This window comes from Trachinotus anak, unplaced genomic scaffold (genome assembly GCF_046630095.1).
Source record: "Trachinotus anak isolate AG129_WGS33_773 ecotype Australia unplaced genomic scaffold, CSIRO_AGI_Tana_v1 ptg000018l, whole genome shotgun sequence".
Classification (NCBI taxonomy): Eukaryota; Metazoa; Chordata; class Actinopteri; order Carangiformes; family Carangidae; genus Trachinotus; species Trachinotus anak.
This window is the reverse complement of record NW_027273869.1, coordinates 3,120,390-3,142,798: the sequence shown is the minus strand read 5'-3', so window position 1 is coordinate 3,142,798 and position 22,409 is coordinate 3,120,390. Positions and strand designations below refer to the sequence as shown.

The following is a 22,409-nucleotide window of genomic DNA, read 5'->3' as shown; positions in this document are numbered from 1 at the left end:
TGTCATCTTCCTGTGTCTGTGCCAGAGTCCATCCAAAGGGAAAATGTTGACAAGCGTGGAGGAGGTCGACACAGACACATCAGTGAGATTAATGAGTGGTAGACTTACAGAAACAAGAGCGAGGTGCAGGTTGAATTTCATTTCATGGAAACCATGCTTTGAAAAAATTAATATGGAATATTTTTGTACAAGCCACAATGGCAGAAATTGAGGGAAAGAAATAAAGTGCTAAAGCTAAAAAGTATTAGCCCAACATTGCATTTAAAGGAGTCAGTTTGTCAGTGCACTGTGTGGACGTGAGCCTGGGTATTGTCAATCTTTCCCTCTAATTTACTCTGGTTCTCTGTGAGGAAATCAAGTCCACAGTTTTCCTAACAGGAAAGGGCTGTTACATCTGGCAGCCTATCAAGCTACAGTTGCACATTAGTTTCTGTTGTCAACACAGCATTAGCTATTGTTAGCTAACCAGTCACCACTGGCTGTCTTTCAAAAAACTGTAGTCTTCATCACCAACCGAAGAGATGATCTTTTAAATCAAAATACTTCATTTTCTACACCTCTGTGTAGATTTACAATGACTCACTACTCAGTAAAATAATGCTGCTCTCCATAACAGAACATGGTCATGTTTTTGGTGAATGGTGAACTGAACATTTGCAAATACAAGCAGTAGGTGGCAGCAATTCAACAAAAAGCTGTTCGACAACTGCCGAAAAACATCAGAAGAAGAAAAACTGTTTGCCGCACACGTCTGACTGAGCTCGTGCTGGAAATTCAAACAACACAACTGCTGGTGCTGCTGAAGTCACTAAATGTTTTACCACTTTATATAAAACAGGACAACGCAAACAGATCAGTTTACAAATGTAATTCAGCTGTAGATACATTTTTTTATTATGCAGAAAGTGAAAAAAAAGAGGAGCAGTAAAACTAGACTGCAGATGCTATTGCAGTTTTATGTAGCCTGGTTCAGGTGTGCTACAGTTGTCCTGCTTTATCAGAATCAGAATCAGGTTTATCACCAAGTAGATTTCCACATATGATGAAGTTGCTTTGGTGTCTTGGTGCGTAACAATAAACATAGTACAAAAAAATTATAAAAGCAAGCAAAGATAAAAAAAAATCAAAGTTATGACACATTGTTTAATATAAGTGGCGAAACACATACTCACATTGGCTTTCCTTGGGGAAATGAAGGTGAGCTAATTAATGTTTTTACTTTTTATTTATGGTGGTTTTACGTAATTAAAACAAACACAAAGTATACTCAATTAATGTTGACAAATACAGTACTTACAAATACAATACAAGAAGACAATAATTAATTCGATAGATAAATCACCTCAATATAATAAGAATAATCATACACACCCACTTAAAAAAAAAAAATCTAAAGTTAGGTCTACATTCTTGTGGTATTTAAACATTTCCACTGCTTGAATTGAAAAAGGTGCAAGTTTATTTGGTACCTATTGAGATCTATTGGGTGAACTAGTTCATTTTAATCTGTGTGAAGTGAACTTCGAACTAGCTCCTGTGACGTGTGAACTCTCACAACACTGGCAGGGAAAACGAAGCATCATTCAAACTGATTGTCAGGCTGTCATCCTCAGGGGACCACTGATATCCACAGCAAATTGAAATGCCATCTGACTAGTATGTCTACCATGCTCTGGACCAAAATGTCACACAGATCTACCAACATAACATTTCCACCCTTAGATTTTATAAGAGGGCAAGAAATACTGACCCACCTCCACGCCCACCGTCTGTCAGCTACTTCACTCGTCTCCATGGGTGAATAACAGATTGCGCTGCCTCCTCCTGTAGCTGAACATCAGCCGGTGGTAATCAGTGAAATCAGCTGCTGTAATGATTGTTTACCAATGAAAACCTGCGTGCACGTGGCTCTTCACAGCACATGCTGAGAGTCAGACATGAAGGTCATAGATTTGACCTCTGTGACAGCCACCTTGGCTGTTATCAGCTGTGCCAATGAGCGAGAAACGCTAAAGCTAAAAGCTTTACATCTAATTAAAAAGATGGCTGAAGGATGGGGTGTGGCCTCAGGGTAAATTAGATCAGCGTTGTTCAGAGATAGACTGTTTGTGCTTTACCCTCCCTGCTGCACTGCCTGCACAGAGCAATTTATGGAAGTATATATTTAGCATGCAGAGTGAGTGTGCTGGAAATCAGGATGTCGAGAAGCATGTGCCTGTTGCAATCACATGGCAGGGTTGCAACTTTGCATTTTTAATGTCTATCATAAATAACCTTGTGAGCCTGTGTATGTGTGTGTATAAACAGGGGTATCAGTGTGTGCACCTCTGCATGTTAGTGTACGGTGCATGCATGTGTGTTTGGTGTCTGGCTACTTTAATGTGACGTGATTCAGCCGTTACAAGCTGGTGTGCACGGAGGAGATGATATATCCTCGCCTGGCAGACGTGAACCTCAAAATTACTGCCCAGCATGAGATGGCAGTTGTCATTAGCCGGCGCAGCATCCGAGCAGCCGGAGGAAACCGCTCAGGTAGTCCCACTGTTCGCTTCAGCCAGTGTCATGATAAGAGGGAGATGGAGATAAAGACACAGAGAGGGCTGGGACAGAGAGGAAGGCAGAACTGGGCAGTAGGAGCAGAATTTTTGCATTAGGACATTTTTTTTTTTGGCCTTTTTAAAGGAAAATCCATCCTATAACACCTCCACTACTTTTGAAGGTGCAGTACTTTTTCTTTTTTAAGTCAATAACTGGACAAACAGTCAGGCCTTTGTGGTAAATGATGTTCATATTACATGATGTTGGACTGATGTGGAGATGGAGAGTATTCCTGTGTTTATGACTGACCTTAAGACGGTGGTGTGACTGCAGACTTGGTCATTTAAAGACAAACAATGCTGTGCATTGACAGTAAAACAATATATTCATAGCTTTTGATTTTAACTTAAGCCTTTGACTGAAATGAGACATCCGCACATGTTTGCCCTTGTTGTAGGTACCTTCCTTATTAAATAGCAGGCTGAGTATGTGAGAGGTTTCCCATTGACATGAACACTAAATTAGAAACTGACAACATGAACGCAGCATTAGTTCAGCAGACTAAGAAAAAGTTTTCTATAATCATTTTGCAGAGACTTGTATATTGTTCTGTCTAGCGATGCCTCTATTACTGCCACGGTCTAAGATCCCCTAAAAAGCTATGTGTAAATACATCCAGGACTTAATCATTAAAGGTCCCATATTTTACACTTTTCCTTTGTTTTCTTGAAGAGTTGATCTCCATCAGAAGATATATTTGTGGTTTTAAGAACCAAAAACCATCTCAGTGTAGTTTTACATCTCCTCTCTCAGGCTTCTCTCTGGAGCTCTAGTTACAACAGGTCAATCAGCCAATCAGAAGAGAGGCTCTGAGTCTCTCAAAAGAGAGGCTCTGAGTTTCTCTTCTGAGTGATCCAATGAAAATATAGCAGATTTCAGGTAAACGCTCAGAGAAACCAAATCCTGCAAGGTTGGGTGGTGGGTCCAGGTGGGCGGGGCTTGGGCATGGCTGGGAACGGTGACTGCTTTGTTGTGACATCACAAAGTTCCAGAAGTCCTGACGGCTGGTTTTAAGGCTCAGTTTCTGAATACAGGCTGTGTGCATTTCTCTGTAGACTGAGGCTTTGATACTTTCATAGTATTAATATAGAACCTAGACCTGCTGCATAATAGAAAAAGACATGGAAATCTACCCTTACACAATATGGGATCTTTAAAGACGGATGAGAGTCTGACAGCAGCCCTGGAGGTGGTTTGAGATGCATTCTTGCCAGATGTTGAAAAGGTATAAATGCATCCATCGCTCCAAGATATAATCTTTACTCCACAGTGTTAGTAGGCAGTCTGTGAGATATTCTGAATACATCAGTGGTCTGTCTCTTCAGCAGCTAGATTTACACTAAGATCAGCCACCAGTCTGTGTTTCATTAAAGCAACAAGGAAAATGGCCACAGCCATGGCTACACGTATGTGGCCTCGGGTCTGTGCAGTGTTTATCTGATCCCTGATCAGTTCAACCACTGAATGATTTGTGTGGGTGAGAAAGCACAGATCTATGTGGGGAGCAGTGGCCGTTTGAGTCCATGAAGACAATCAGACATTTGTCTCACTTGTACTTTATAAATACAAACACCATTTCCCATAAGCCCTAGATGTTTGTGGGCTGAATGTCACAGCACAGCAGAAAGAGTAAACCCAGCTAAAACATGTCTGTAATGACAGCTGCTTGGATCTGGTGTGAGATGAGCATTTCTCAGCCACTGTCTACTGGAGCGTACCTCCTGACAGCACATTCACTTCAGCTGCCGCGCTCTCATTTCATCAGCACCCTCCCATAGCGGTTGTTCCACACAGTGACAAATGAATAATGAAACAAATTAATTATGAAAGTAGAAACCAGGCTATTTTTTTTTTCTTGTAATATTTGGCAATGGAAGAAGCAATGGCTTAATTAAATTTTTTGCATCTTTTGCTGGCTGTGGTTTTGGTGATTTGCTGGTGCATTAAAACTGAGCAAACTTTTGTCTAAAAGTTTCAGCTTATAACTTTTATTTCATTGGCCTTTTGATGACTTTGTTTTGACAAGTTCTGCAGCATCTTGTCCTTATATTTGTTAGCAATAAAAAAAACAGTACAACAGTATTAATGCTTGGGTTTACAAGTGAGATGCAGCTGCAGAAATACTGTCTGTTGCTACTTACAACCTGGGTGAGTCTATGAAAGAGGGAATGAGACTCAGATTTCTATACAAACAACTGCCTTTTTATACTATTAGCGGCTTCACTGGACCAAATACAGCACACTCACAAGCTGTGTTAGAGCTGGAAACATTCAAACCTGGATCTATTATTTTATTTTATTTTTCAGTTTATTTATATCAGGGATCATGTGCAAAATACACTGATCTCAAAAAAGAGAACAGAATACTGTACCAGATTTAGCTACAAGCTAATTTTCATCTGCATCTTCCATCTTACTCTTGTGATGCTTTAACTTTTAGTGCATCACTACTGCAGGTTGCCAACCACCAAGTCCATATAGACATAATTATAAGAGGCTACTGAAAAATGGGTAAAATGTAAAATAAATTACAATGTCGTTGTTTATAGAAAGACATGCAAAGTAAAACAAAGTTTTCTTGAAAAATAGAGGGTGACCAATTTGTGAATAGGAAAATGACTTACAAGCCCTCAAGTGATACAAGATGATTGAACACACATGCACTGTTACAGTGTACTGTATATTCAATTCAATTAAAAAAGGAAAGATCCCTGTCTGCTTCTTGAATGCAGAACATTGATGGTGCTTTTTAACTGCTGAGTGATGCTGGGGAAGCTCATCAGTCTGAAGGTGTCCTTGTCTAACATGTATTCAAAAGTGTCAGTGAATGAACAGGATGGACAGTTGCACTTGCAGGATGATAAAGACACATGCATAATGAAGAGTGTACATGCTACCAGCAGTAGAGTGAGTGCACGCACACAGTTCAGGAGCAGGGTGACCCAAATAGTGGCAATATTTTAAGAGTGTGTGAGTCATGCAATCCAAAAACAAGGCAGGGTGTAAAACGACTTCTTCAGAGCTCAGTAGGCAGAGCACACCAGTGGATGGGTTGTGGGAGGAAGGTAGAGAAAGAGCATAGTAGGCTGCATGTGTGGAAATCTGCTCAGTCTAGCTCTTGGAAAAAGCTGTGGATGTTTGCAAATTCAGCCTGAGCCTCTTCCAGGGAAGTGGAATATCAGCTCTGCCTCTGACAGGTGGCTTCATAAACACCAAAACAAAACAAGATCTGTTGGGTAAAAAACAAAATAAAACCTGTATGTGACTCATCATTTAATACAGTTACCATACACGTTCACATGCATAGTACCAACATGCTGTCATTTTGCCAGCCAAAGACTGAAGTTACTGTACTTTGACAATTTAGGAATAAATAACATTTTTAATAGAACTTTCTATTAATGAAAAACAATCAAAGGAGTTAGTGATTTATATTTATGTATTCTGCACCTTATGCTTTATTATCAGTGTTATTGTCATCGCTGTAGAATTGTAATTGTTATTTCTTAGTGCCACTGAGTCCACATCTCTCTGCTTTCTCTTGCTGCCAATAATATTTTAACAAACTGAATATTCTCTGATGTCACCTTGCCTAAAGCTGGTGAGTATTTAGCACCGCAATGAAAAGTAGTTATTTCTATGCATTTCTTCATGTTGGCAGTAGATATGAACAAAGGGACAAGCAAATAGCACTCAAGAGGACTATTTAGGTCTAACTACCTCTGCCTGGCTTTACCTTTGGACACTGCTGCCCGAATACAAGGGGAACAGCTGAGAAAAGATGGCTTTCATTTCTAGCCAATTTAACATTGTTGTGTTATAAATTGAGACACAAATAAATGATTGCCGATAGTGTTAAGGATGATTGAATGCTGATTGTAATTTTAAAAGCGTGAGGAAGATTTACTGTGATTCACTGACAAGCCACAAATCTCTTACCAAAACATGTCAGACATCTTAAATAAAAGGTTGTGCCTGTGCTCACTCTCTGTGATGAAATACTACAACACTGTGTAACTCTGTACAGCTGTCACAATTCAAAATTGCTGTTATATGTAATTTTAAGAAGTTACCACTTGATGAATAAAGAGCTAGTGGCTAATGAATACCTAAAATGTAGAGCGTAGAAGTTCATTCTTGACTTTGGGAATCATAGTTTGACAAAAGGTCATGGGTTGCAGTTTAATTGACCTTTGACCACTAAAATCTAATCAGTTCACTCTTGAGTCGAAGTGACCATTTGTGCTAAATCTGAAGAAACTCCCTCAATTAGTTTCTGAGATCTTGTTCATGGAAATGGGATGAATGGACGGAGAACCTGAAAACATACTGCCCCCTGCCATGGTGGCTGCTGGCGTGGAGGCATAAAAATCATTCATTCATTGACTTGTTCACAACGAGAACACATATGCAACCTTTAATGAGGAATCACAAGTACACATTGCTGTAGCATGGGGATGTTACAACCAGACATTTGGTAGCTGGTACCAATAACATCAAAATTCCACAATTCTCAATGCCAACTTCAATACCATGGCAAAAATGGACACACACCCCTTCTATGTAGTCAGTCATTCATTTTCCATACTGCTTATCCGAAACCGGGTCGCGGGGGCTTTAGCCAATCCCAGCTGACATTGGGCGAGGACGGGGTGCATCCTGGACAGGATATGACAGACCAATAATGCGAAAATATTTATTCAAAGAGTCAACATTATATTTTGGAACTGAACAGTAATGATGTTTTGAGCTATCGCTACATTACCCTAAACAAGATAACATACGCCTTTGTGTATGTTGTGTGTGGATGGTTGCTACGACAGATGCCAGCAATTCACACATAATAAGAGCAACAATTCTGGAAGTCAACTTTATGATGAGATGTTGAGACAAAGTGGAAACTTACTCTTCCTTAATTCTTCCTTAATTCCAGATGTCTTTGAGGTGCTTAGGCAACAACTCTTGCCCTGTTCACAAATCACAGTGGACCTGCTGCCACCATCCCACTTATTGTTGTTATTGTCTCTGCCTTCATTTTTCTTCTTCCCTTTGTGTTTTTGACGTGAGACTGCATCGTTTGTGGGGTTATTCTGCTGCCCTCTCCTGGGAGAATTACATTTGTGGTACCTATGACATCTACGGTACCTTCAGCACTGTGGAAGAACAAGTACTGTCATGTTTTCTAATTTTGGCACTAAAGTGTGGGTTCTCATGACATCTTTTTATTGTAAGAGGTCACATGCAAAAAAGGTTGTGAACCAGTGATCCACAGGGATGCGGTCCATCATTTTTGTATTGCTACGCCTCGTACTTTAAAACATGCTTTAAAAAGATTTAAAAAACAGGTAAGAATGCAGTACTCCAATACTACATAAAATGAACTATAAGGACATGTGGCATGACTTAATAAGGTAAAACACACACAAATGCACAAAATGCAAAAGCGTAAAATGAATAGCTTCTCTCTATTTCCCACTGTTTCTGAAGTCTTATGTTTGTTTGCTTGGTTGGTTTAACTACTTTCCCGCTCACTTTATTGCCAACTGCCCAACATACCAGCAGCAGTAAATTACATCTGATTGCATCTGCATTCCCATGCCACATTTCCAACAGTATCACAGGGAAGTGTGTGTTTATTTGTTGTTCTTGCTAATAGATTGCTCCCCTCTCTGGAGTCCATTCAAATTGATGCAAGTTAATTAAACTTGTTTGAGTTCAATCTCCCTCTCAAGAGTAAATGAACTGATTGAGCTTGGTGTTGTATATCTGCCAGTGTATTGGACGTCATGATTTAAATTACCATAAATTTCAGGGATGGATTGACAGTAACATACATTTTTCTCCTTTTCTGTTTTCTTCTCTTGTAGTTCATTGCCTTTGCATCTTTGTTCTTCATACTCGTCTCCATCACCACCTTCTGCTTGGAGACTCATGAAGCTTTCAACACCATCATCAACAAGACTGAGCTGATGCGGAACAGCAGCGTGACGGAGTCGGGCCCTCAGTATGAGATTGAAACTGACCCTGCACTCACCTACGTGGAGGGTGTTTGCGTCTTCTGGTTCACCATTGAGTTCCTAGTGCGTGTGACCTTCTGCCCGGTCAAGTTGGAGTTTGTTAAGAGCGTGCTCAACATCATCGACTTTGTGGCTATCCTGCCTTTCTATTTGGAGGTAGGGCTGAGTGGCCTTTCTTCAAAGGCTGCCAAGGATGTGCTGGGTTTCCTCAGGGTGGTGCGCTTTGTTCGTATCCTGCGTATCTTCAAGCTAACACGTCATTTTGTGGGGCTAAGGGTGTTGGGCCACACATTGCGGGCCAGCACCAATGAATTCCTGCTGCTCATTATCTTCCTGGCGTTGGGAGTGTTAATTTTTGCCACCATGATTTACTACGCCGAACGAATCGGTGCCAAGCCCAATGACCCCACTGCTAGCCTCCACACCAAGTTCAAGAACATCCCCATTGGCTTCTGGTGGGCTGTGGTAACCATGACTACGCTGGGCTATGGTGACATGTATCCAGAGACCTGGTCAGGCATGGTGGTGGGCGCATTATGTGCTTTAGCTGGCGTGCTAACGATAGCCATGCCTGTGCCGGTTATCGTCAATAACTTTGGGATGTACTACTCCCTGGCCATGGCCAAGCAGAAGCTACCCAAAAAGAGGAAGAAACACATCCCTCAGGCAGTGCAGGGAGGGTCCCCGACCTACTGCAAAGCTGATCTCAACACCACCTGCAACAGCACTCAAGGTGACCTGTGCCACGTCAAAGGGAGCAGGGTTCTAGAACGCAACCGTTCAGGTAAGACCATATGGTCAGACCAAGGCCATTCAGGGCAGAAAACTATAAGGAACCACATCTCAGTAATAAAGTTCAGATTACACAGAAGGGCATTATTTATGAAGTGACAGCGAGAAGAATCCATAAGAGACCTCATCTCAGATAGAAAGCAGTAGCCATTTGACAGATTCCCCCATGAGACTGAAAAATGGTTTTCCCTATAGAGACTCATGAGCACCACGGCAGCTCCCTAACAGAAGACTGAGCTCTTTTTCCTTATAGCCTTCATCTCTGGATGCCACACTGATAAGGATGGCTACACAAAAGGCAATGAGAGTAGGAGAGGGTTGTGTGAAATAGCTCATGCTGATAAGAATTCACAGTCCTCATGCCCAAGTCTTTCTTTCAGCAGGGATTGTTCATTTGCTGTTAAGACTGTAGGTGGCTGTTTTTCCCTCTAGGTCTTTGTCACTAATTTACTCTGACACAGCTGATATTGATGGAAATTAGTGTCGACCTCCATATACTGACTTTCTTTGAATTCTAGTGCAGACGTTCCTGAGGGTAGGTGTGCACTCCGGGCTCCCTATACTCTATTTGTTTATTAGGTCTCAGAACCTTATATTTAATAAGCATAGAAAAATTCATGCCTGAAAAGAAAGCACAAACAGAGTCAGCGTGGTTTAGGTGGTTCATTTAAAACACACAGTATACAAGGCTACTTTCCTCTTCAGTGTCATTTAGACTGCCTCATGATTTATGTTGCAATGTGAAAGATTTGATTTAACAAATGCTGAATGTTCCTTTCAGTCACATGTGACAGGGAATGCTAGGTTCTAGTATATGTGGACTTGTTTTTGGATTAAATTATATAAAACTAATATTGAACCTTTCATTTAAAAACCTTTATAGTAACCCAAAGAAATTAACTTCATCTATTGAGTGTTATTAATTGAAATTTCTTGTAGCATTGGCATTACTGTATGATTATTGCTGTATTATGGTCATTTTTATACTTATTATTATGTAGTATTATTTCACTGTCTCTTAAATGTAATTAACCATTTGCTAAACCCCTCCCTCAAACAGCAATTGTCCAATCACATCTTGACAAACATAACTAGGAACAGCAGCTCCTACAAGCTCTTGATTTCTCTGTGTGTTAAGGTCGATATTTAAAGATGGTGTCTTTTTTTTTGTCTTCTAATGTTAAATGTGAAAACACACTGTTTGAAAACACGAGTCTCATTTTACTTTTTTTTTTTTTTAACCATTTTACTTTATCATACTTTGAGTTGCCTTACACAGCAATACAAAACCAATTCTGTTTTTTCATTTAGCATCAAGTCTTTTACATGGACCATAAACTAGTGAGTTCATCTTCAGTCTTTGAGCACAATGTAATGTATGCAACCATTACGTGCATCTTTATTAAGACCCCTTCTATAAGATTGTCATTTAAAATAGTTTTAGCTGACAACATTAAAAAGTCAGCCAGAGGCAACGTTTTTAACTCATAGAGCTAATGTTAGCTTAATCAGATAGCTAGTTACTGATAAAATCTGCTAGTGACAGTTGTCATTTCTTCAAAATCGATGGTCATCACCTAGTAATGACAAGCTGCTTTTGTCCACCTGTTGGTTCAACATTGAAATTATTTTGATGGTAAATCAGCTTCTGTTACCATTGCATAAGAGTAGCAGCAGTAATGAAGGAGGGCCTTAGAAATGCTCAGTATTGCTTGCTAAGCTTAAGTTTGGTACAGCTTAATCCTCAGTGCCATAGACCTCCATTGTCATCTAAAAACATATTAAAAACACATGAAAGAGCCACACTGATGTAATTCATCACATATTCCATCACTTTTTCATAACAATGGACATGTGTTACAATGGATTTGCATATTCAATCTGTGGTCAGTAACACCATGTCCAACAGAGAACGCTTAGGGAAGCAGTTCCAGGCCTATACACTGTCTATTACACTGGCCTCCCTCATGGTAATGATGGACTATGTTGTCCACATGCTATAGATTGACTCTTTATGTGCCTATATAAGTATTTAGACATAATAAAACTCATTATCCATTGAGTACAGCAAATCTAGTTGTCCCACAAGTAAAGACTCGCTATGGCTCATAAGAAAACAATGTGTCTTTCTCTTCCACTGGAGCCACATACTGTCTGACCTTTGACCTCTGTCGTGCTGCATGATGGTGCTTGTGACATGGCTTTTAATGTAGGAGACTGTTTCGTTGTGACCCCCCCCCCCCCCCCCCCACCACCACCACCACCACTCCCTTACCCACTAAATGTACAACTGGTAAGAACATTTCCCCAGAAATAAGCTTTTAGTGTTGGTAGATAGACTTAAGAGGATCTGTTTGACTGTGAACAAAAATATTATCTGGAAATAATTAAATATAACAAATTGCATATTGAGGTAATAAATCATTTAAGGCATTTTTAATTTATGTAGACAATTATTCAACGAATTCACAGCTGATCTTACTTTTATTTGTCTGCAAATAAAAAAAGAAGGTATTACATGATGTTATCATGATGATGAGATATGGCTTCCTCCTTGATCTTAGTGCTACTGTGTATTAGTAGTATGCACATACATCAAAGCTACTTTTCCTTAAACATGGATCTATCTTTTTTTCCTTTTTTGCTGTTGAGAGATTTATTTATTACTGAATTTAGTTTTATAAGCTTAGAACTTATGTCAGATTGTTTCAGAAGAAACTGAATGTGAAATTTGTTATTGCAACCAGTTAAAAAAAAAAACAGATGTAATGTCTACTGCTGTCTAACCTGTCGTGTTTCCTCTCACACAGTTCTGTCAGCGGACTGCAGCGGGGGCAGTGACCTGACCCTGTCCCCAGAGGAGAGGGTCCCCATGCGAAGGTCCAGCACCAGGGAACAGGACCGTCGGAGCGGGGGTACCTGCTTCCTGCTTGCTGCTAGTGACTACACCTGCCCTGCAGACGGAGGGATGCGGAAAACAGGTAACCGCATGGGGAAATTCAGCTACTTCACCCTAACCCATCATTTAATTGAACTTTTGAATAAATATTTTAAAGTACAGATGAATTTATTATTTCAGTCATTTCATAAAAGTTTTATTTCTTTAAAAGCCATGCTCTATTTTCTTGTCTTAAAGAATCATTCTGGAATTCATGCTTGCTATTGTGCATTAATACTGATTCATTTTTGATTAATAAGTCATCAGTTCTTGACCACTAGTGTTTTTTACAATATGTGTGGAATAGTCTTAATAATAAATTATGTCAACAGTCAGAGCCCTTCATATTTCAGATATTTTTCTATAAAAATACAGATGTCAGAACATGATCTTAAAAACACAGCCATTAGTCAAAATCCTCATCAGCTGATCCGTATCCTTAGCAACTGGGACACCAACATCCCTGGAAGGGGGAAAGCTGTTTGTTCAGACCTAGTCAGATAAGGTAACGTAACCCGTGGCCATGCTGTTGGGGCATACCACACAACTTTTTTTTGGCAATTCTGAGCCATCAGTGTCCGTGCAGCCGACTCAGAACTCTGCTTTCTTCACAATTTATTCATGTTGTCTTGTTGCCTGGAAACACTTGAATAAATTTCTGACCCTGTGCCTCACTTTTGCGGCTGTTGCCAGGTCCATTGCCCATCTACAGCTCCCAAACAAACTGCCAGGTGCATCATCTGCCTCTAAGGTGATGATACACAAGCAGATATTTCACAATCAGAGAAATTAAAATGGTTAAAGTAATAGACTGTAAACCCATCAACTCATAAACATTTTGACTTCTTCATTTGTGACATCGTAGCAGGTTAACGTTTGTTGCTACATAGAAAAAAATGTCTGAGGTAATCAGCAGTTAATACAGTGGATTCATTTACATTTACTGTAGCCTACTGATGTTGTAAGTTGTCATCTGTAACATGTATTCCATCTCTTCAGATTTTAACCCTTTAAAGTAACCCTAGTTTAAGAATGATAATAATAACTTTATTTATATAGCACCTTTAAAAACAGGGTTTACAAAGTGCTTTGACATATGGTAGTCAAAAGCAGGACCAAAGCACAGTTACAGAGAGGAGATATATAGATATATTTCTATATAAATAAGGAGGAAGCAGATCCAAAAAAACACACATGCAAACCCAGTTAAAACAGTAAAAGGACGGTACAGAGACAATAAAAAGATAAATAAATAAAATAAAATAAAATAAAAATTAATTAATTAAAATAAAATAAAAAAGGTAATGGGCAAAGATTCAAGGTCACACAAACAGATGGGTGAGAAATTAAAGGAAAAACAACATGAAGTGTTTCTGTAAGGTGTCAGTTCCACCACGAGCAGCGAGAACAGCTTCAGCGTGACTCTGAACTCTACTGGAGGGATGAACCAAAAGTTAGACCCTCATGTGGTCTTTTGATGATGGTGCTGGAGACACTTTCTGACACATCAGTTCCAAAATCTCCCATAGGTGTTTGACTGGGTTGAGATCTGGTGATTGTGAAGGTCACATCATATAATTCACATCACCTTCAGACTCATCAAACCATTCACTGCCCCCTCGTCTCCAGTGGATCGGGGCTTCGTCGTCCTGTTTCTCCACTCGTTCTTCAGATTTTTCCTTTAATTCGTCACCATCTGTACAAAGAAAGTTTTCAGTCAAAATCCCACTGACATTTCTAACTATGCCAATGACTACGCTACAGTAGCTTTCTCTACAGTATGTCATGTGGCTCACTTCATGTACTTAGATAAAGGCTGGTAGTTTTTCATTGTTTCTACAGTATTTATGTTTCTAGCAGCCTTTAGCAGACATAATTTCCCATAAGCCCCAGATGTTCACCAGCTAAGATCTCATTATGTCATATCAAAGTTACCATAATTACCAGTTTCCAATGTGAATAGCATTAACATCCAAGTCTTAATTATGACTGGAATTTGTTTTTAAAGCGTCTATATATCCATCTTGGCACAACAAAACAAATATGGATGCCCTAGGTAACTAGTCAGCCAGGTATGCTAATGTTAGTAAATTAGCACACAGGTTAATCCAGTCCTTACACTTTTCTTCTTGTATTTTAGTTTTTTATAAAGGTGATAATAGAACACTCAGAGCCTCATAATCTCTGCCTCAGCATCCAGAGAAACCTAGTGCTTCACAGTCCTGCTCCGCCTGCTTATTGGCTGCTACTCTACAAGTGAACAATTGCTGCTTGGGGGAAGATTCAGCAAACAGTCAATTGTAAACACTTTAATAAAGTTGTTGCTGTGAATTTTTATATTAATAGGAAGTCAATTTGCCCACTTTATGAGTTGCCCATGGGTCTAGTTGCACCACCAGGATGACATGATTCTTGTCTCTGATTGGACGATGATGAAACTTTTCCGGCAAAGTTTATCACCCATAAATCTTGACGAGATATTGGAACAGTATACATTGTTTCCAGTGAGACAAAATTTGCTGTCAGATCTTCAAACGGTCCGTTGTCACCTTCAGTCCTGTGGCAGTGCATCGGCCAGACTCAGACCTGGCTCGACCTTCCAGACACTTTGACCCAGGCTTAAGGTCACCATGAAGTTCACATCTGCTGAACTTCCAGAGAGCCTTGTTGGCGCTCCACGTCATTGCAAAAGTAGGAAAGGTCATGAATTCAAATGTATAAATGCATGGTGGAAATGGGGTTGAGCTGCAGCTGATTTGACAGCTGTTTTCAAAAATACTTTCAGTTACAGTCTCCGTTTGACTTAGACACCACGTAAGGCCTTAAGCATGTCTGTTAGATTAATTCCTCCATTTTATCTCAAGCATCTTGAGGCATTAATGTTGTGTTAATCTGCACTGTAATGTGTAAGCGTTAAGCCTCGGCTAATTGCCTTCTATCAGAAGTTAACAGCCTCTTCAGGATGCTATCTAAATGTCTTGCTCTCAGTACTATTGCTCTACAGCCCCATAGTGCTACTGTACTCACTCTGGTGCAGGCAAATCAATGCCATCATACCATCAGAGCGCCACTTCTAAATTGAAGATTTCGGCTCCCATTTCAGAAGAATCTGAGGATAGAATATCATGGAGCTTTTATTCTGGAATTAAAATAATGTGTTAATGGTTTTACTGAGATAATCTAGCAGGTGAAACTACTGTACATCTGGTCCAGATTCTCCTGGGAGCACATCATGGTGATCTTTCTCACAGTGAGGCTCCTCACCAGCCTTGTTTTTTGCGACGTAGGCGGCTGAGCAGCTGTGCCTCCATCTCTGCTGCTTCAGTTAGCGGTTGCAGTCGCTGACGCTAATACATAAAACATCAGGTCCTTTCTAGTCCCTGCTACCTGTTGGCACAGACCCAGGCCGTCCTTTGTTCTGCCTGCTCGGCTGGTTCTGAAACAGCCCCGGTTTCATTTACACCCTTCCACTCGGTGAAACAAATGGGTGCCGTATGCAGCGTTGTAATGAGGCCACGTTTCCATTAGCTGTTCCTCATCAGTGTTTACGCCAGCTGATTGGCATGCTCCATTAATGATCTGGCTGCTTTGGCTTGCTTGTTTATTTTGCACCAAGTGATGAATGCTAATTTGCCAGCATGCATCACATGCTGCATTTTTAGACATTTGAGCTGTTGTAGAGATTATTAAAGCATTAATAATTATGGTCTTTTTTAATCATCCTCATCATCATCATTATGTGCAGGCTACAACCTGGATTCATACACACACGCAAACAGAACACATATTGGTAGTCTTAATGCGTACACTTGCCTCTGTATGACTGTTATATATTTGAACTATGTGTCACAATGTGAAAGCAAAATTTATGAAAAGATTCCCAACTTTTTTTTTTTTTTAACATTTATTAGAAATGAGACATGATATTTATAACATTTAGACAGTTTCTGGTGAGAGAAAATATTAATCATGATGCCATAAGATGAATAACTGCTAATGTACTATTTCATTTTCCAACCCCACTAGTTTAAGAATAACAATATTTATCACTTGACTAATAGTTTTGCAGGTTTAACTCGGGCAGACTGAAATGTTAATGATTTCTTGGAGCTGCTGCGTAGGTTAAAGCTGAGTGGTTCAGTGAGGGGGTGGAGTCAGAGAAACCATGTTAGCTGAGCGACAACTTCAAATGACGAAAAATAGAAAAAACTAATTAAAAGTAATTAAAGTCATGAAATTATTTTATGAATTCATAACCATGATATTCATTATGCTGGAACAACAGGAGATTAGCTAACTGGCTTACCTAGTTAGCTTTCGGACGGTGGCCCTGAGAGCTCAATGCACTGCAATTTAAGAAAACACAGAGCAAATTCAGAAAACATCTGTTAACACTCACAACACAACCAAATACACAAACAAGCTGCAAATACTCACAACACAAAGGAAGTGTTCCCAGGGGACACAAAAACAGATGAACCTGGAAGGGACGCACTTGCACCAATGTATTAGAATCCACCTGTTATAATGCATCCATTTGCACTTGTTCAATGATTTTTACTTCAAAAGCCGCAAACCATTAAACATCAACTGCTCCCAGCCAGGTTCATCACTTTTTGGTGTCCCCTGGAAACACTTCCTTTGTCATCTGTGCTACTTCCAGTTTGGTTGTGTTGTGAGTATTTGCAGTGCATGTGTTGTCTAATTGAATATGTTTTCTGACTTTGCTTGTGTTTTCTTAAGTTGCAGTGCATTGAGCTGTCAGGGCCACCGTACTATAGGCTAGCTATCTTAGTCCAGCTAAGCTAAAGACATAGTTACTTTAGTTTGATGTGGCTAATGTCAAATCACATCAGCTTATAATTCCAAGATAGGAAAAAACCAAGTGGCAACCGACTGTGATGTCACCCATTGGTTTATGAACCGCCATTTTGAAACCTCGAGTTTGCAATTTAGCCGTCGCCATCTTGGTTTTTTGAAACCAGAATATTTCTGGCCTGCACTGTACTTTTTCCTGATTGTCAGGGAGAAATGAACATCATGTTGTGTTGAAACATGAGACTGAGACCATAAACCCATTAGGAAAACGATGAGGAAACGTTTTCCCATAGACTTCAATACAATCAGACTTCTTTATGCAACCAGTGGAGCTACCCCCTGATGGTCATTAGACAGTCTACATCCATTTTTATATACAGTCTATTGGAAAAACCATACAAGTTACCCTCCCAGTTGTAATTACATAACATAAACAAGAGCTGTAGGTGTTGATACGGATGAATCTTCTCTGATCAGACATGGTTTAAAGACCTTGTTTCCAGTGTTCATGCATCATAAGCCAGAAAACTGTGGTTCTTTGGTTCTACCCGCTCAGCCTCTCCTCTTTCTCCCTCCAGAGCAGCTCCATCTAAACTCTAAACTATAAACTATAAAATATCTGCCTTACTGTCAGTGTGAGATGTGCTGTGCATGCACTCACCATAGTATGTTACTGTTGCTCTATCTCACTCCTGTCTCCTGTCTCGGTTCACTCGGCTGGCTCGGACTCGGATCGTTGCCTGCCTGCCTGCGCGCCTGCCTGCCTGCCTGTGTGTGTTCATGTCCTGTTCCTGCACAACCACCACCACCACCACCTCCACCACCACCACCTCTCTGTCGCCCCTCCCCCTCATCTGAAGGCTATGAGAAATCCCGGAGCTTAAACAACATAGCGGGCATGGCTGGTAACGCCCTGAGGTTGTCTCCTGTGACCTCGCCCTACGGATCGCCCTGCCCGCTGCGGCGCTCTCGCTCCCCTATCCCCTCCATCCTGTGAGACGTCCAGCCCTGGGCCTCTTTGGCCTAAACCGCCCCACATCCTTCTCCCAAACCACCTCCCTTTGATATTATGTCTGAACTGTTCTAGATATTGTGGCTAGTGGATAAGTACTTAACCTTGTAGCTAAGACTAATGTTAGTGGCTTGGGCAATCTGAGCAACTCCTCACTTTCCCCTTTTCCTTGAAGGCACATGTGCTTAGCTAACATCCTTAAGTAACTAGTCAGTTCTCCTGTGTCACTTGGAGTTCCCTTTAGATATCGTCGTACTTTGAGACTTGCAATAAAAGAACTCTGACAGGTGGCTTCAGAAGTAGCAGCCATAACATTTAATAAAGGACATATTAATAATCAGGGATATTAGATGTTGCTATATTTAGATACAATGAAAAAGATGTGCTTCCAAAAAAAAAAAAACAAAAAGAAAGAAAGAGAGATGTCACTTCATTTGAACCTCATACAACTGTGACTTTGTCTTTTGTTTTGCTACTTTATTTTTGGGACGGAGACCGGAGGGATGGCTGTCGGGACGGACGAGTTTGTCGTTCGGGACTGTGTTTTGACTCACACAAGCTCACGTTCAGTCTGTCACTCTTCACCTGCTGCTGGGCCTGCTCATGTTTTTGCATGGATCATCCTGTAACCATCGTCTGCGAGCAGTGTGGTGAGGAGGCAGACAGTGAGGAGAACTTAAGGCTATATAAAAAATACTCTTTCATACATGTAGATATGAAGGATTATTTTTTAATTTAACATTATTATGTTGGGGTTGGGGTTGGGGGGGGGCACACAACTTGTATTGTGTCTCATTTTGCCATTGGCTTCACCAACAATCCACCGAGGAGACTAAAAACACAGAACGCCATCTGGGTGTTCGTTTCTCTCTGCATGTGGGTTGTTGCTTGTCTTCTGCTATTTCTGATTAACTTTCTCCCCCTCTCCTTTATGTTTTTTTTTCTTTGATGGAGCGCCACCAAAGCTGTTGTGTCTCTGGTTGTTTACTCACAGATAACTGCAAAGAGGTTGTCTTTACTGGTTTCACACAAGCAGAGAGCAGCGTTCTATCTTAATGGCTTTGGGGGAAGGCGCCGCCATGGCGGAAAGGTAACTTTCTGAACGGGTGTGGGGGGGTCAGATTTCAGTGCAGAACCCTCTCACCCTCTTGGTAAAGAATTATTATTTCTGTGTTTTTGTGTGTGTGTACTAAAAACTGGGGTTATTCAATAATCCTAAAAGATACCTGTGTGGATGCAGAGACAAGCATAGACTCTGGCACCATTAAAGGTGCTGCTTGTAGCATTGTAATGGATCACTAGCACATTAATATTAAGTATAATTACTGTAAAAAAAAAAAACTGACTCCACCTTGATGATGCATTTTGTATCATGTGCTGCCAGATTTAGTTGGAAATTTGCATGATTTACACCTAAAAAGCAGATTTGTTATCTGTTATGCAAGTGATACATAACTTTTTTCTGCACAGTTTCAATTCATATCAGCCGTCTCCAAGGGCTATTAGCTGCTCTCAGATCCCCTAACCAAACAGACTGACCTGAATTCCCTCAGAACAGCCTCTGTAAATCTCTCATTAAACTGAAGCAGCCTTTTTGTTTCTCTGAAAGGCTGCGTCATTTATTATCGATGAGATTGTTTTGTTTTTTTTTTGTGATGGGGATAAATTGCCTCCGTGCACCAACAGGTGTGGGAAAGCAGACATAACCATGCAGCAATGTGCCTCACCCATCCCTACAGTATGTCTATACCAGTAGCAGAGGGTTGCCTAGCAACTGGCTCCCAGCAAGATGCATCTTACACATAGCACAGCAAAAAGTCAAACAATTAAAAATAAGAGCTCTTGCAAACATTTCTCTTTGCCTGTAGACTGAATTATTGAATCACCCCCACTGAAACCACTGCAATATACAGGAGAGCTTTTCTAACTCTGGATATATGCTTAAAGAGCACCATAGATTTGTACTATGTTCTCATTTTTGTGCATATATTTAAAATAGCCAGTGTGTGCATGGCAAGGTGGTCTGAAATGATGCTCAACAGAGACAGATGATGCATTTCTGATATTTAGAGATGTGTTTATATTTTATTTAGACAATTCATTTCCTATTTGAATGACGGTGGGATATGACTGTCATCAGTATGAGGACCTATTGCAGTGGGAGGACACCTTTTGGAGCCATAGTGCCACTGCTACAGGACAATATGGACGAGGACGCAGGTAAAAACCATTGACTGACAGCCACCTGGCTCATGGCTCAGCGTGCAGGAAAGCAACTTTATCCTCTGAGGACTCTGATAAGCATTTACCTTCTCCTGATTTCTCTTTTTCCTCTTTTGAAACTCTGGAGAAAAAAAAAAAAAGGAAAGCAAAGCAAACTGGACACGTCCTTAACAGAGACTATCTACTGCATAGATATTGCTCCTGTAAATAGAACAACGACACAGCACATCTGGGCCACAGCGGCTCCGTCCACACATCTGTCTTTTGATGGCGAGTCAGGTAACAAGGTGGTTGGTTGCTAAGTTGCGCCGTGACACTCAATGTGAGTCACTTTTCTTGCTGTGGTATCCCTCCTCGCAATAAGTGTATTAAGATGTATCAGTTGAGGCACTTTGTGTTCTAAAAATGGAGTGTATTCATATATGAAATTCTACATACAGTATATACAGTATAGAGAGACAAACGTGCTAAGTTGAATAAATGTGACATAATGGTCATCTTTGCTTTTGTTTCCCTTGGTAATTTTCAGTAGGTTAATTGCTCTGCTGTGTGTTAATGTGTGTGTGTGTTCCCTAAAACTCCAGGGTAAGATCTGCAGTTTGAAAGGCCAGGTCAGCGGAGACTTGATGCTGTCACTCTTCTAGTTAGTTTTTAGCACAATGAAAGAGACAGAGTCGCCCCCTGTGATGCAGTCGCCGTTGTAGAAGTCCCCCACCCCCCCACTCCCCCACCCCCCCTCGCCCACTGTGCATTGAACATGCAACTACCCTGCGTTAGTGCTGCAGATGTTTGTCTTTTCACATACCAAATTATTCTGACCAGACTATTCCTCATAACTCCTGGTGGCTAAAAAAAAAAAAAAAAAAAAAAAAACTGCATAACTTGATTCTTCCAAACTTGTGGAGCAAAACTGTAGCAGAAGTGTACTGAGTTAAAAGTGGGACTTCTAGAATGGCTACGTCTGCACAGTAGCAATCCCATGAACCCAAACAATCAGATCGGATTCGCAATAAGCACCCAAAAACAAAAAGCGCCGATCCACACTGTGATTTCAGCAGCCTGTTAACACAAGAGAGCAGAAAGAAAACCGAGTGCACGCTCATAGAAAGGACTGGCAGGTGGCACTACTCGTGTGTCACGTTGGTTGGCTTGCTGTTCAAGTGTCACCCTGTACCCACAATCCTCCTCGTGTAGTACACACGCTGCTTTACTCTTTGAATCGACAAAGGGGTACCGTTCTTTGTGTATTTTTAGGAAGACGTTGTAACTTAAAAAAAAAAAAAAGGTGTTTATTTTTTTTAATCCAGAACATGTATTTTTGTGTCTTATTGTTGAGTACATTGCTCTTACCTGTAAAAGTCATGGTAGTCTGATGCTGTGCTTCTCCATCGTGTCCTCAAACTGTCAGGCTTTTGATCCGAGTTCATGTTTTGTATGTTTTATTGTGAGGAAAATTCTAGTTTGAAGTCTGTATTTGTGGAGCCTTTTGTTGGCATTCTAAAGTGCATGCTGAAAAAAAAACATGTCAAATTGTAAAAAACTAAAAAAAAAAAAAGAAAAGAAAAAAAGACATACTGTATATCACAGTCAAAACAATGTGTATAGAGTAAAGGTAAATGCTATGTGAGAGATTCACATAAACTATTTATCTTTTAACTGGTTGTTTCTCCTTTTTATTACTTTGTCTGACCTGTTTTCTTCCTCACTGTGATTTTAGGCGACAACTCACAGTATCAATAAGAGTTCATCTTAGAAAAAAGCGATGGTTTCAAATGTATCTGCCTGTGTTTGATTGATAAGCTGTTAGCACAAATATCAGATTCTACTAAATATTCACAAAAACACCTTAAATATTGCATATAGCCTAAAGGTAGATGTCCATGTGTTTTGAGTACAAAGCAGGTCTAGGTTCTATATTAATACTGTGAAAGTATCAAAGCCTCAGTCCACAGAGAAATGCACACAGCCTGTATTCAGAAACTGAGCCTTAAAACCAGCCGTCAGGACTTCT

At 40.4% G+C, this 22,409-nt stretch overlaps 1 protein-coding gene across 5 annotated transcripts in view; it reads left to right on the top strand.

Moving 5' to 3' along the window:
- Window positions 1-22,054, top strand: part of kcnc2 (potassium voltage-gated channel, Shaw-related subfamily, member 2) — a 118,621-nt gene extending 96,567 nt beyond the window's left edge. For 2 of the 5 annotated variants that reach the window (XM_071503055.1, XM_071503056.1), the window contains 3 exons: window positions 8,466-9,399; window positions 12,218-12,388; window positions 18,024-18,592. In XM_071503055.1, coding sequence (XP_071359156.1) covers window positions 8,466-9,399; window positions 12,218-12,388; window positions 18,024-18,160 — 1,242 coding nt within the window. In that variant the 3' untranslated portion in view covers window positions 18,161-18,592. The other 3 variants (XM_071503058.1, XM_071503057.1, XM_071503059.1) reach the window with 3 other exon arrangements.
- The last annotated feature ends 355 nt before the right edge of the window (window positions 22,055-22,409 follow it).